We start from the raw sequence: 15,354 nt of genomic DNA on the forward strand, positions 1-15,354 counted from the left end.
CTATTTTCCATTCTCAAGCACAGAAGTTTTGCAAAGGCTATTTCTGTTTGCTCGTCCTGTCGTGTACTTAAGATTATATAAAGGACACAGTAGAATGTGGAATACAGCCATAGCAAACTAATGTATACAAACAAAGAATAAAAAATAGGAAGAAGCTTTATCTTGTAAATCACCCAGCAGGAAAAGGTTCCTTCCCAACTCTGAGCTGAGGTAGGCTCTTCAAGGCAACCACAACACCTGCTGATGGATCCTTGCACAGATCAAACCTGTGCCAGGGAGCAACACCTCAGAGCAGAAATCGCCTTCTGTAGCCTTCCAGCGGACGCTCTCCCTTTCTACACACGCCAGACAAAGACGCTCATTTGACTGTCTGTAGCCAGCCTTATTTTCCTAATCCCCTCTGCAGTCCCAACTCATCTCTTGCCTTAGATGTTTCTCTTGTTACTCCATCTCCCAGCTAACATAGTCTACCACCAAGGCAAGGCCTGTGTGAGCTGTAGAGATTTAAATATAATTACTTAGTTAAATCTAAATTGCTTATCCAAATTTCAACAGCTATCTCTAAATCTGTGCTTGATTTTTGTAAGCTTTAGCAGAATAAAGGTGTTAGGCTTGGTCCACAGGTACCTCTCTGGACTACCATGACTAAATCCTTCAGGAAGTCTGTCAGAACCTGCATCCCATGCTGCACGAGCAGTGTGCCACAGCCACTGGCCTCACGAGACACACTAATCATGTTCTCGCATCACCCTCAATTTTCAGCCCCTGGGTTGAAACTTAGATCCTTCAGACAGCTGCTTACAGACAAAGGCGTGCAAAGGAAGTGGAAATGACATACAGAAATGGATCAAAGGTGCTGGGAAAGCCTAGCCCAGCATTTCACAGTCTAGGTGAGATTGTTGCTAAAGAAAAGGCTGTCCCTTCCTTGCCCAATACTCAATTAGAAACCCACTCCAAGATAACCTCAGAGGAAGAATAGAAGGAATACGTGCTGGGAGTCTTGGTACAGAGCAGAGTCCAGCCATCTTCAGACCTGAAGGCATGTGGTAATTGCATTCCTAATTCTGTTACACAACTGGTGTGCTGAGGGAGGGAAGAGAAGAGCGCAGACAGAGGCCTGAACCCTGCAGGAACGGGCTCTAGCTAGCACTTAGTGGAGCCATAGAAGTCTCAATTTAGCAGTGATGCAGGAGAGCTATGGCAGAAAGTAGCATTTACCTTGTAAAAGGTACCTGGCACTCAAATGGATGTTGATGCTTGCATGGAGACCAGAAATGAGCCTGTAGAAAGCTCGTTTTTCTACACAGACACCTGAAAAGAAACGGGCAGCTTCAGATATTGAAAGCTTACATTGAACTTTCTTGTCTCAGCTGTCAGACAGAAATCTAACCCCACCTGAGTGTGGCCAGTAACTCCCACCCATGCCATGACCATTCTGTGTTCATCCCAGGAAAATCAACCAAGATTAGATAAGGGATTACCTTTCAGCCACTTGTAAAACGCGTGCCCTGGAAACAGAAGAGGAAAACAAGCACATCAGTTTGAGGGTTCTGCCCAAGCCTGGTGCCCTGAAACCACCTCCAAGGCCAGCCCCAGAGCTGCTCTGCTTGCTCCGGTTCGCAGAAGCCAGGAGGGGAGTGTTAAAAGTGCATGAAAATAGTTTTTCTCCCACCCTTCTGACGGATGCTTCTATAATACAAGCAGCTAAACACAGCACATGGTCTTCCCACCCATCTCGGCAAGTGCTGCAGAACAGCACAGCACAGGGGGACGCAAGGAGCATGGACTGCTTTTCTCTTCTGGCCAAGGTGGGGAGAGGGGCATTTTGTTTTGCTGTTTATAAAACAAACAAACAGCACAACAACCCAATCAAGCAAAAAAACCCCACACAGTGCAACCAAGTGCGTACAGTCACACAAGGCAGTGTTTCACACTACCCCTGCTACTTGCTTGTAAGTAATCTGGAGAACATAAAATGATTTGGAGATAATGTGGAGACAGAAAGACATGGCATACACACAGGCCCTGTGCTGCAGATGGTGAAGTGCTCCAGAGAACAGCCTCTCCCAGATGTGAGCCCTGCAGGGCTGAGGGAGTTGGGTACCAAGCTCCTACTGGCTGTCTATGAGTCTTCGCAAAGCTCCAGCCTGAGAGCTGCTCTCTCAGTAACAACAAGTGCTGAAATAACCACAGCACAAGTCCTGTCCCTGAAGACTTACGACACTTCAGTGACTATCTTCACATAGTCTTAAAAACCTGCTAGTGCTTTTTAAGACCACAGAAGGATGGGCTGACCCCAGGGGCAGGGAGCTCAGGGAGATCTCTACACAGGGTCCTGAACACGATAGAATTTCAAGACGACTTCTGATTTGCCTGGAAAAAGATTTTGCTAACCAGGTGCACTAGCTAATGGTACAGCTCTTGACAGCACAACAGAGACACCACATTTGTTTCTGTTACTAGTAAAACCAGATAGAGTGCCACTCACCTCCATCGTCTCCTGATGAAAAAAAAAAAGGAATGGTGGAGGAAAAGAGATAAAAATTACACACAACCAAAATTAAACCCCAAAGCACAAGCATTAAGATTGCTCTGTTAATCTGCTCTGACAAGACAATGAGCCTCTCCAGGGAGGCTTAGGAATGTTCTGAACATCTTGAGCTGTGGCAGTGAACATACCAGATGAACAATGCTACTGAATGACCTTGACCAGCACGGAGGGGATTGATATTTGCAAAGCAAGTAAAACCACCACACAGCTGAACCAGAGACCAGAAAACAAGGGACATAAATCACAGAATCATAGAATGGTTTGGAAGGGACCTTAAAGCTCTTTCAGTTCCACCCCTGCCATGGGCAAGGACACCTTCCACTAGAGCAGGTTGCTCCAAGCCCCTGTGTCCAACCTGGCCTTGAACACTGCCAGGGATGGGGCAGCCACAGCTCCTCTGGGCAACCTGTGCCAGTGCCTCAGCACCCTCACACGGAAGAACTTCTTCCTGATATCTAATCTAAATCTCCCCTCTGTCAGTTCAAAGCCATTCCCCCTTGTCCTTGTAAAAGTTCCTCTGCATCTTTCTTGTAGGCCCCTTTAAGTACTGTCTACCTCTGCCAGAGATCTCCTGTATGACCTCTAACAGGATACTCAAAGACCCCATCCCTGCTTCCTGCAGTTTGTCACTTGCAACAACTCTGGCAGGTATGAGATTCTCTGTTTTCATGTCCTCCTGCTTCCTCATCTGCGAAAGGTATCCCTCTCCCCTCAACATACCTGTGTTACTTCATTCAGATCTTGCCTTGAACTGAGGTGGTCCAGGGAAGCACTGGTATTTTCAAGGACATTGTACATTTCCTTCACCAGTGCTGCTCCTGAAGTGCCACTCCTTGCACAAGGGGCAAGGGAGGGGGGAAGCACCTACACAGTTCAGGGAAAAATCACGAGATCCCCCCAGAGAGCATTGTTCGGGCAGTGTTCAGGTCAAACGAACAGGGAACAAGGCTGAGGATACTCTACTTGTTTGGGCACAATGGGGCATCAGGAGATGTGGGGTCTCCTAGGAGCCTTGAGCAAGAAGCTCTCGTGCTTCCAAAATCCTTCCCTACTTTCATTTACACCGTATAGTCTTTTCCTTTGGGGCAGATTTTCTCTTTCTAGATGGTTTCCACAGACAACCCCAGCCAGGTTCTCATTTCAGATTATCACAAATGGTTTGGTATTGCTGAATACAGAAACCAGGGACCCAGGGAGAGTTCAGAGTTCAGCCCTGTTCCCAGTCCCTCCAAATTTCACATTTCTTCCAGGAGTGGAAGATCAGACTTTCCTTCTCCATGATGAATCCTAGAAAGCCACATTTCCAGATGCCCTTGTGTTAACCATAACATTCTACATATGATCAAGAGCTACAACACGTTTTGCATTCAATAGGAGAAGTAGGTCAAGAGAGTATTTACTGTTCCTGGGGCTAAGATCAGTACTTAGTGAAATAAATAAATGACTCACCTCTATCAGATTCCAAAGGTCTTTTTACATTCTGAGGCCTAAAAAATCATTTAAATAAGACATGTAAATAAGTTAGTGTCTCCTTGCTGTGCAGAAACACAGTACAGCAGAAATAGTTATTTCTCTGCAGTCAAATGACCTAAGGAGATCTAAGAACCCCTTCTGTGCTTTAGCTTTGTTCAGAGAGGAAAAGGACAGGGCAAAATGAGGCTTTCTCTGAGGTCATGTTGTTTTGGGGTTTTTTATTTCTTTCTTTATTAAAAACAGCTAGGAAAACTTGAGTGCCTACAGAAGTGCTGATGCATATTATCGCACAGCCCTGGTGCAGCATGGTACACTAGTACGAATGGAGAGGAGAGCCCTAGAGACCACAGTCAAGACTGCAGACCAGTGCCCACCAGAACTGTGCATCAGCCCCAGGGGTACCCCCAGCAGAGCTCAAACTGGCGCACAGCCCAGGGAGAGAGCTCACCTCCCCTAGGTGGTGGCTGGGGAGGGCAGGACTGTGTGCCCAAGACCACATCACACCAGAGCTGGGCAGCCCCTGCCAGGCTGCTGCTTCGCCACACCGCGGGGCCTGCATCAGGAGCCTGCACCAGGGCAAGCCATGGTACAAACAACAGCCAAGGGGGGGTCATGGGGCAGCCACACGCCTCATCCCCTCCCCTGACAGCCCACACTGCACAAGCGTTGCATCTAAGACAGGAGGATGGGGATTAATGGGACAGTTAAAGCACATGCAGCCCCTCTGCAAAAAAATCAGCACCTGCAAGCTTGTGGAATCTGTTTCCCAAAGCACCTACTTGAAGCAGTTTTCCTCATAAATACTGTTCCAAATTTTCCAGGCATCTGGTCCTTTGTAGCCAGTATAGCGTTCAGGGTTCAGGAGTAAATCCACGTACTCCGCGTCAGGAGAAAGGATGTCTGTGAAGCAGAGTGCTGGGTCAGTGACAAAAAACTTGTGAAGGACTGTCATCTCCATCTAAGCTGCTAACTTCCTAAACATGGCAAGACCCTGAGCAGTGATGAAGCTTTGCCAGTGATCTTTGCATCATATTGGAACTAGATGATCTTAAGGTCCTTTCCAACCCCAACTATTCTACGATTCTATGATATTGTTTACAAACTACTGAGGGGAGGTGGAATAGAGAAGAAATGCTATATATGGAATATCACACACTGTCCTGAAAGTTCTGCAGAGGTGCTTAAAATCCCATTACAAGACTTGTCAGATCTACGAGGCCCCTGTACCATCAGCTTCGCAGAAGCTGTCTGAAGAGTCATCGTGCTGTGTCCACTGGAGCACTGCCTGCTGGGTTTCCTCGCTGCAAAGGAAGTGGAAAGAGACAATCAGAAAGAGCACTGATATGAGGTTTCCTTCAAGAAGAGTAAGGACTGTGGAGAAGGAAGTCAAACCTCAAAGAGCCATCAACAGCTCCCAGTCTCTCGGCTTCTTCACATTCTTCAGCAAGATTATTATTGGCTTCTTCCGAGTACTGGGTTGAAAAACAAAGGGGTGGGGAAAGAAAAGGATTAAAAAACAGGTTTTTTGCTGTTATGAGTCTGCCTTTAATACCTTAACCTGGGTTAAGCATCAGGAACATTTTCATGATTCATCCCACCCTGTGCTTCCACAGGATGTCTGTAGATATCCAAAGGTTTGTGCAATTGCCATGACCTGCAGTTTTTTGCCTCTGGCCCTGCCGTAGGGGCATTTTGTCCCTGATGCCACCTCAAAGGCTCTATAGCATGCCAAACACTTGAAGAGGGTGAAAATTTAGGCACAAATACTGCCCATCTGATTAAGGCAGCTTTTATCAGCTGCAGGGACATGGAACTGGCCTTACACGCTTTGTCATATTGTGTACACAGACACACCTACCTTGTAACTTCCAGATCTGATTCCATCAGGGACTTTGTCCTGAAAGACAAAATGGAACATGTGTTTCATGTGGAGGTGATGAGGCCTTTCAGCCTAATCTTTGAGAAAGATTAGGAAGGTTACCACAGTTTCTAGTAGTTAGAAGGTAATCAAAGCACTCAGCTCAGCTTACAACACATCAAACTCCTGGCTCCTCCACAGACTAAGGTTAAGCAATATTCTTGGGTGGTTTATTTGGATTTTTCGCAAGACTCCTCAAAAGGTCAGCAGCTTGCCACGCAGCTACATCAGGTTATGTTTTGCTTACACAAGCACGAGGTTGGGGAAGCCAATATAAACCCCAGAGGAGCTGGAACACCTCTGGTCAGCTGGTGACATCCTGTCTACCAGTGATGCCGGCACTCCTCAGATACTGCACGACTGATACACGTCATTCCAAAACTTCCCGTTTGCCACTCCATCACTTAGTGTCTGGCCTGCCAGCCCCACACAACCCAAGCAGCAGGCCCAAGACAATTCCATCCTCAACTTCCATTTCCTTCACCAGTGGGAAGGCAGTAAACCCACTTCAACACTGCAGAAGGAAATACTATGATGGCAAGTAGCACATGAAGAGAAAAGTTAAGCAATGAATAAGTTATTCTTATTGCTTTTGGTATAAAATGGACCCAAATTAAAACAATTAAGAACAGCAGTGACACAATCAGTGCTTAAAATAAGAACAACTTCTTCCCTGCAGGATGACCTGGGCAGGCTGGAATTGTGGGCTAACAAGAACCTTATGAAGTTTAACAAGGATAAGTGTAAGGTCTTGCACCTGGGTAAACACAGTCCAAGAGCGCAGGACGGGCTGGGATCTACCTGGCTGGGGAGCAGATCTGTGGAAAAGGACCTGGGGGTCCTGGTGGACCAAGCTCAATAGGAATGAACAGCGTGCAGCTGTGGCAAAGAAAGCCAGTAGGATGCTGGGTTACGTCAATAAGGGCATCAGCTGGGATAAAGATGTCATTGTCCCATCTATTAAGTGCTCGTCAGGCCACAACTGGAATACTATGTTCAGTTTTGGTCTCTACTATACAAAAAAGATGTGGACAGGCTGGAGATGGTCCAGAGAAGGGCCACAAAGATGATCCAAGGACTGGGAAGCCATGTGAGGAAAGGCTGAGAGAGCTGGACTTGTTCAACCTAGAGTAAAGAAGGCTCAGGGAAGACCTCATCACCATGTTCCAGTATATAAAGGGAATCCTTTTACCATGGGACTCCCTTTTTACAAGGAGTCCCATGGAAAAGATATGGGGTGATGGACACAAGTTATTCCTGGGGAGATTCCAACTGGACACAAGAAGAAAGTTTTTCCCAATGAGAACAGCCAGCCATTGGAATAATCTTCCCAGAGAAGTAGTTGATTCCCCAACAGTGGACACTGTTAAGACTCAGCTGGACACGGTGCTCTGGGACATCTAGTCTAGGTCATGCTTTGCCTAGAAAGGTTGGACCAGATGATCCTTGAGTTCCCTTCCAACCTGGTATTCCATGATTCTAGCTAATACTAATGCAATTGTAACATTACTCCATCACATCGGTCATAATCATTACTAAAGACATTCTTTTTAAAGAAAACAGTATTTAAGCAAAATTCAGGATTATTTTGAGGGGGGGAAAAAAATCACTATTTCCATGGGTCCATAATAAGTGCTTTTTGAAGACTAGGGAAGCAAAGGACACTTGTTTAAGGGGTAGAGTAGTAGAAGACAAATTTAACATACATATCAGAATTTACGTAACACAAGTGATATCCACACACCCCCCCATACCAGAATCTTCCAAGGTGTTGTATCAGCTCAGATGCTGGGTTTTTTCCAGCTAACAGCTACACTGCACCATGGTAGTTAGCAGGTGAAGGGGACAGACACCTGTTTCACTGCAGCAGACATTAAATTATACATGAAAATAAACTACTGCATTGGGAAAACGCATGTGAATAGGGCCATGAGGCTTCTGCCATCGAGAGCACTCATCACACTGTTGGCATGGCATTCCCCTGTGCACCATCAGCATACAACTGGCTCCAGAGACTGGGGAAGGAAAGGGTGAGACAGCCTGTTGCTGGCTGTGACCCACAAAGCCAGACTGGGTGGTATTTTCACCACCTCTATCAACCCAGCGACCAAGTTCTGATTTACCTGCTGTCTCATCCCCTTCTTTTCAGGCAGACACCTGTGGTCAAGGTGTTTTCTTTTGTCCAGCAGACAGGGTCAAGAGTGTTTGCTTTCATACTAAGAAAAAAATACTGGCCTCTGGAAGAGCCACTGCATGTAAAGAGAATGGGCTGGAAAGGTTGAATTTATCAGCCAAAACTGCAAACCAAAGTGTGGCTCATTGGCCAACTATGAACATCCTGTCATTTAACATAAGAGGCACTTCTTGTAACAACAGTGGATTTGCCCAATACCCACCCATTAACGCCAAGAATAAGAGGGTCCAGGACAACGTTTTAGCCATTCATGGAAGGTCCAGCTATTAAAAGCCCAGCTTTCCTTTAAACTGTCAGAATTTAGCATTTTGGCCTTTCTCATGGATACCAGTATTACTGCACCTAAGAAAGCTCCATCAGAGCCACAGTTTTGCTGCAGCTACAATAATGAGTAAGTCATTTGCCTGCTTCTTCCTCTTGGTCTGCAAAAAGCCTAATAAAGGTCAAAGAACGGATTTGGTACTTACAGATGGGCAGGGGTTTACAGCACAGTCTCTTCTTCCACAGTGACTGTTGTCATCCCAAAAAGGACAAGGTTTCTTTAGGTTTACCTGCAAATAACATAGTATGCTGTTACACATTTCCTCCATGCAACCACACCAGATTTACCAACACACATCGTCAGTGCCTTACTGCAAGACTTCAGGTTTAGTGCAAGGTGGAGTGCAGTGACAGTAGAAACAGTTGGTGTTATTTATCTTAACAATATAAAAAGCTCACACTCATTGACTTGTCTCTCACACAAGATGTGTGCACCTGTGCAACCTGACCAGGACTGTTTATGGTAACACAGAAGACGGGGGACACAGGCCACTGATTTCTCATCACATCCCAAGGCTCGTGTCAAGCCACAACAAGCTTTTGGCCAGGTAGTTTGTATCCTTTAGGAGCCAACAGTCACTTGTCGGCCTTGGAATATTGCTGACTTCGCTCTCTGTGAATCTTAGGGGACGTTTGCTCCCCACTGATTTTGTTTCCTTGCTTTGGGCATCTTCAGAACTCAGCCTGCCTCCCTGTCAGAGGAACAGGGAGAGGATGTCCTAGAGCCCTGCTGCCGTGCGCTTGTGCCCAGAGCACAGCTCTTCTGCTGTCAAGTCATCTGTGACCTGGATGTGTCAGTGTGTGAGCCTTCCAGGCATGACAGGAACAAATAACTCCTTGGTGTTCACCAGACTGATTGCTATCACTCGTGTCCTTGCTGTCAATACAGGTTATTCTTTTAATCCTTGCTTTGCTGGTTCTTCTGGTGCTTTCACACACAGGCATTTCTATTCATGCTTCATTCAGACCAATCTTAGTATTTCTGCTACAAATCCCAACATGGGAAGGGGAAAGGACATGCACTTCTTTAACAAAGCCTAGTCTTCCTTTTCTGTGAGTTGGTATCAAGTATTATTCTTCCAAAACAATTAACAAGATTTTGTGGGTTTGGTAGAGAGGGTGAGCAGGGAAAAGCAACTTTACCCCTGTGATTTTATATACGGGCCCATTAATTCAGTGAAGTTGGGAACTTTTAAAATTATTCCTATAGAAAATGTTTGTTTTGTCTGTGGAAACAATCAGGCAACAGTCGCTGTTCAGTATCTGTACGCAGCAGGTAAAATACCACCCCGTAAGGCAAGCACACTCAAACAAACCCCACGTTTAGTCACATTCATGTGGTCTCATGCCAACGGTCTGGCAGTAACAGCCATCATGTCACCCAAATGCCTGGTAACTAAACCTAGCTCTCCACCTCAATGGGGAGACACTATGGAGACACTCATTATGCAACATGGATCTCTGGTCATCAACATTTTTCAGCCACAGCTCAACAGAAAGAGTCATTTCATTGGTTTACTGCTTAAGTTCTTAAGAGGGAAAAATGCATAAGGAAATACCTTTAAAATTGTGCATCTCATAAGCATATTGTATGACATTAAGATTCTCCTAATAATAGAAGAATCCACCTACTGACTGTGTTCTTAAAAGATCAGGATTAAAATGTAGGCATCTGATTTTAGAAAGATCAGCAATAACTTCAAGGGAGAGTTGAAAAAAGAAAAGGAGAAAAAAGCAGTAGCACACAAAATAAATACTATTCTTTTATGAGAAAATTACCTTGTAGTATCTAAAATAGTCACTTTCCAGAAGTTTATTCAGTCTAGGAAAAAGCTTGTAGTTGTTGAAGGCATCAATGGTTTCTACATCACAGGTACAGTCATCTAAATGGCCAGTAACCTGTTGGATAAAAGAACAACAACAACAACCAAATATGAACAACTTCACCAGTGCTTTTTAACACTGCAGACAATAAAACAATTCAGAATTGTCTTTCCTTTTACCAGCAACTTGACTAGTTAAGTTTAAACAACATTAAACCAGACTGTGATGATTGGCAGAGAATTTCTTCTGATGCATCCTTTAGGAGGTGTCCCGTATTTGTTGCTTGGGACAGGCAGTTTTCTCTGGCAGCACTTTTCCTCTAACACACATAGATATATTAGAATTCACTGATGTCAGAGTAATAGGCATCAGATGGACACTTCTGTCTCTAAAAAGCAGAAATGACAGGACACATCCATGTGTCACACACATACACAAAACCCACACAGCCCTTGTCCACACATCAGACACAGTTACAATGATCCCAGATGTTTTGGTTGAGGCCAAATCCAGCAAGACCTTGATATTGGCTGCTGTAAGAGCTGGGAGCCATAGGCACTGCCAGCTCAGGCTCCCGACTGTGACCGCCTCAGTCTGTCACTCCTGTAGGATGGCACACAGATGAGAGTTGGCATTTGCATAAGGGACCAGTTGTGCTCCAAGAATGCCACCAAAGATCATGGCACCCAAAGAAAGTCCCTGTGGTTAACCAGCTGTGCCTCAGCCATTTGTTTGATTTAATCAGAACCACAGCAAGTGCAGAACAAGCTCTCTCCTCACCTCAGAGAGCTGTTCAACAAAAAAACGTTTGGTTTAAATGTGATGTAGAAAGCCAGTACTTCTTGCATCATCCTGAACAACTCAAGCCCTGAAGAGGCAAAAAAAAAAAAAAGAAGTAGCACGAATTCCGCTATGGGTTTGTGATACATAGATTACTCTCCAGATGACAAAGCTGCACAACAAAGAAGTAGTTTTAAATAGATCTGGACCCATCATTGAGCCCTGGGTAACACCACTTGTGACCAGCCAACCACTGGATTTAACTCCATTCACCAACACACTTCAGGCCTGGCCATCCAGCCAGTTTTACCCAGCAAAGAGCACACCCCTCCAAGCCATGAGCAGCCAGTTTCTCCAAGGAGAATGCTGTGGGAAACAGTGTCAAAAGCTTTACCAAAGTCCAGGTAGACAACATCCACAGCCTTCCCCTCATCTACTAAGCAGGTCACCTTGTCATAAAAGGAGATCAGGTTAGTCAAGCAGGACCTCCCTTTCATAAAGCCATGCTGACTGAGCATGATCACTTGCATACGTCCTGTACATGCTATATGACAGCACTCAAGATGATCTGCTCCATAGAATTCCCCAGCACTGAGGTCAGACTGACAGGTCTGTGGTTTCCCAGATCCTCCTTCAATCCCTTCTTGTAGACACGTGTCACGTTTCCTAACCTCAAGTCAGCTGGGACCTCTCCAATGAGCCAGGATTGCTGAGAAATGATGGAAAGAAGCTCGGTGAGCACTTCCACCAGCTTCCTCAGCACCCCTGGGTGGATCCCATCCAGTCACCCTGGCCAGAAATCATGTATTACTAATCATTCACTCTCAACAGCACACTAGGGATTTTTCCTGGATGTAGCAATACAACATGTGGCAAGCTGCCATTCCCCAGGATCAGATAAATTCAGAGTTTTAAGACCAGACAGTTGTTTTAAATTGATCTTGTTGATTTAGGAAGTAAAGAATGGGATGTTTGCCACAGTTTGTGATGAGAAACTGTCTTCTGTCCCTGAAAGCCTAAAAAATCCTGGTAGGAGAAAGCACAGAAATGATGTACCCCATGCTAGTGTTCTAGGGTGTTATGTCCAATCTCTGCCCTCTCTCTGTGCACAGGACAGCTGGAAGCAGAGACAAGCAGAACAAGGCTGGAAACACTGGCAGCTCCTGTGCAGTGTGACAGAGTGCACTGATGGGTGGTGGCATAAAAGCTCTCCAGGAGAGGCGAGGAACAAACAGGCAGATGGGGGATGCACAAGAATTAAGACTGTACTGGACTATATTCAAGGGGCTCCCCCTCTTACTTTTAATGCACTCGACCAACCTAAGGGTTGCTGAACACTGTGGAACAGCAAACAGAGCAGGCACCATCCCCCTTGCAGGAAAGGCAGCAGATGAGCAAAGTCACACGCATCTGTGGGAGGGAGTAGAACCCTGCAAGCCTCAAGGAAAAGCATCCCTGAATCCAAAGCAAAGGGGCTACTGCAGCCTTCACAATTAGGGCAAAATACACTCTGTACAGCACCACGTGTAAAACACGAGCTACCTGCCTTGACGCATTTCCGGAGAGCCCTCAGATCATCCAGCAAGAGCTACACATCAACTTAAATAAACCCATTGTAATTACTACTGTGGGAATGGCACTCCCTGTCCTCCTTCCAAAAAGGCAGGCAGAAATGGAGCACTTGCCCTCAGAGCACACATGAAATGGGGGGTGGCGCAGGAAGAATAGCTTGGATTAAGCACAAAGCACCTTAAAGGCAAGTGCAAGTTCCTTCCCACCACCCTGGACAGAGAAGGAAGGAATCCAAGCTCTAGACCTAGACTGCTCCATAGCAGGAATTAGTACTTTGGGAACAGCTTTTTTTCCAAAGGGGTTTGATATTCTGGACTCATCAACACTGACCTAAGGAGGAGTGAGGGGAAACCAGAGCATGCAGAATGAGCACTCCACTTAAACGAATGGTTTGTGTTAAGGCACCATGATTTGGAGGCTCACTTCTATTTGAACGGTTTATGTTGCAGCCCCCCATGTTATCCTCTCACAGGTGCTGCATGCTGTCATGCATTTTACACAGTAACAAAAATTAACAGCACAGCAATTAAGCTTTCCACTAGCCTGAATCACCCCTATAAAAAACAGCCATTTGCTAATCCAGTTACCAAATTTAATGCTGTTTCAAGATTAAAAAACAAGCAGAACACCAAAAAAAAAAACCAGCAAGAAACAAACCACAACAAAAAGCCAACCAACCACAATTATTATTTCCTGGAAACTTGGCATCCTTTAGGCAGGCAGCTTATAGAATGGGTCTAAAAGTGGCCTATGAATGGGTTTGTGGGTAATCTTCAGCTTCTCCCTGTAACCACGCTACTCAAACATGTTGCTCCACAGGAATGACATCCCTTAAAGAGGTAACATTGGAGCGACCAGCAAGCCCCGAATGGGAACAGCCTGCAACCATGGGCACCAGGCCTGTCTTCACTGTGTCTAGCGACCAACTCAAGCCAAAACCAACTTGGCAAAACACCATCCTGAAAATAATCTGGGGTGAAGTACTGCAGCTTCTGCCACAAAAATGAGGAGAAGATGGGTTCATGCTTTGGAGATCTCCACATATGCACTGCCCTGTTTAGAAAAGCACTGGTGGGAAGATGAGCCACAATGATGCCAAAAACATGCATGTGGAGGCAGCACAAAGGGGAAGCACTGGGGAAATCTCGAGCTCTGCTCAACTCTGAGGGAAAACTCCTTCTTTCTCCAAGGATTTCAGTCAGGCTATGCAGAAATGGGCCATTTCCCCGACCTGTGCATAAGGTATTGCTGGCCTGCTTACCTTCCAGCTCTGCCACCTGAGCCACCAGGCTGCTGAGCCAGGCCTGGTGACACTGCCTGAATATGCCCAACCTACCAAAGCTCACAAAGGAGCACAGAAGACACGAGCCAAGTCTCCTCAGAGACAGAGACGAAAGCCCCAGCGATGCTACCACCAAACAGTACTGACCCACATGAAGACACAGGGATGCGGGCAGCATTAGACCACTTGGCAGGGCATGGTCTTCACCCCAGAAGTTCCCTCTTGCTCCATGACTGCCTGCGACCCCAGAGCATGCATGCAGCCAGACCTGTGTGTTTTGGACTTCAATTTCTGCTGTCAGAGCAGCTGAGCTACAGCACGTGTCAAACATGCCCTGCAATGGGTGGTGCCTTAAAACACTTTCCCCCCACCTCCATAAAGTATTTATCTACATGTTCAGCCTGTATTAATTAGAACAGTTGTTTAAGATGAAATTTAAATTGATCCAGTCCCAGACATGTGCTGTGTGCTTGCTGGCATCTGTGAATCACTGAGCTGAGCAGCAGCAATGGGTTTCGCTCCACCCGGCAAGGGTGTGAGAGCCTGGCACGAAGCTGACAAGCAGGGCTGGGTTTCCCAGTGGGAAGAGATGCAATGGAGCCGCCGGGATAGACGCGACACAAGTGGCTCCGGCTGCTGAGTAAGCACCAAAGAAGGTGTTTGGCTGGCCCTCTGCAATAGCTGCTCTCAATCCATTACCACAGGTTGAACCACCACCACACGTGGACTCCACACCATCCTTAGGTACAGCCTTTCCTTCCACCCCAGGCTCCTGTCAGTCTGGTTTCCCTGCACTGCTGGTCTGTCTCTCCCCACATCTTTCTGCTTACCCTAGTGTCACAGAAACATCCCCTGGGCAGTGGATTTAGGGCTTCTCTGGCTATGGGCTCCATCCCAGACCCATACACCATCATCTATTGCACAGCTGGGCAGGAAAGAAGGCAAACCCTTTTCTGCACCTCCCACTTGCAGCTACAATAGGGCACAGGGAAGGGAATACTACAGTGGCTGAGGAGTTGCCTTTAGCCTGCACCGACTTCCCTGGAAGCTGCCTGCTCTTGTAGACAAGCCACACCAGTCCCAGGCTGATTGCAAGCAGATGCTTTCCCTTCTGCTCCACAGAAGCTTCCTTGCAATCGCCCTGCACAAGTGATCTGTGGCTCTGCTGCAGCACCCAGTCCAGCTAGGGCTCCCTTTCACCCTTGCCAGCATACTTGGAGCAAGGAGCTGGCAGCCAGGTGAGGACAGTCACGCCCAGCATCTGGCCTGGAAGCAGCATATGCCAGCCAAGGGGCTTTCTCCCCCATCTTCTGCCCAGAAAACAAGAACTGGGGCTTCCAGAGCTCACATAGAAGCAAACCTCACTTGGGAGCCTGACAATGCGGTTAAACCCGAGAAGCTGATGTGCTGTCAGATATCACCTCCGAGCATCTGCTAGA

The 15,354-nt window shown here is 46.5% G+C and overlaps 1 protein-coding gene across 1 annotated transcript in view; it reads right to left on the reverse strand.

Moving 5' to 3' along the window:
- ERO1L (ERO1-like (S. cerevisiae)) overlaps positions 1-10,409 on the reverse strand; it is a gene marked incomplete at its 5' end in the record, with an annotated part of 15,093 nt that extends 4,684 nt beyond the window's left edge. Inside the window, 10 exons of the mRNA XM_010020364.1 lie at positions 1,219-1,311; positions 1,482-1,508; positions 2,489-2,500; positions 4,001-4,038; positions 4,804-4,924; positions 5,252-5,325; positions 5,417-5,496; positions 5,883-5,921; positions 8,604-8,687; positions 10,237-10,409. Of these exons, the coding sequence (XP_010018666.1) occupies positions 1,219-1,311; positions 1,482-1,508; positions 2,489-2,500; positions 4,001-4,038; positions 4,804-4,924; positions 5,252-5,325; positions 5,417-5,496; positions 5,883-5,921; positions 8,604-8,687; positions 10,237-10,409 (741 nt within the window). The remainder of the gene's footprint in view (positions 1-1,218; positions 1,312-1,481; positions 1,509-2,488; positions 2,501-4,000; positions 4,039-4,803; positions 4,925-5,251; positions 5,326-5,416; positions 5,497-5,882; positions 5,922-8,603; positions 8,688-10,236) is intronic.
- Between the last annotated feature and the right edge of the window lie 4,945 nt (positions 10,410-15,354).

The sequence above is a fragment of the Nestor notabilis genome, unplaced genomic scaffold (genome assembly GCF_000696875.1).
Source record: "Nestor notabilis isolate BGI_N333 unplaced genomic scaffold, ASM69687v1 scaffold16560, whole genome shotgun sequence".
Taxonomy (NCBI): domain Eukaryota; kingdom Metazoa; phylum Chordata; class Aves; order Psittaciformes; family Psittacidae; genus Nestor; species Nestor notabilis.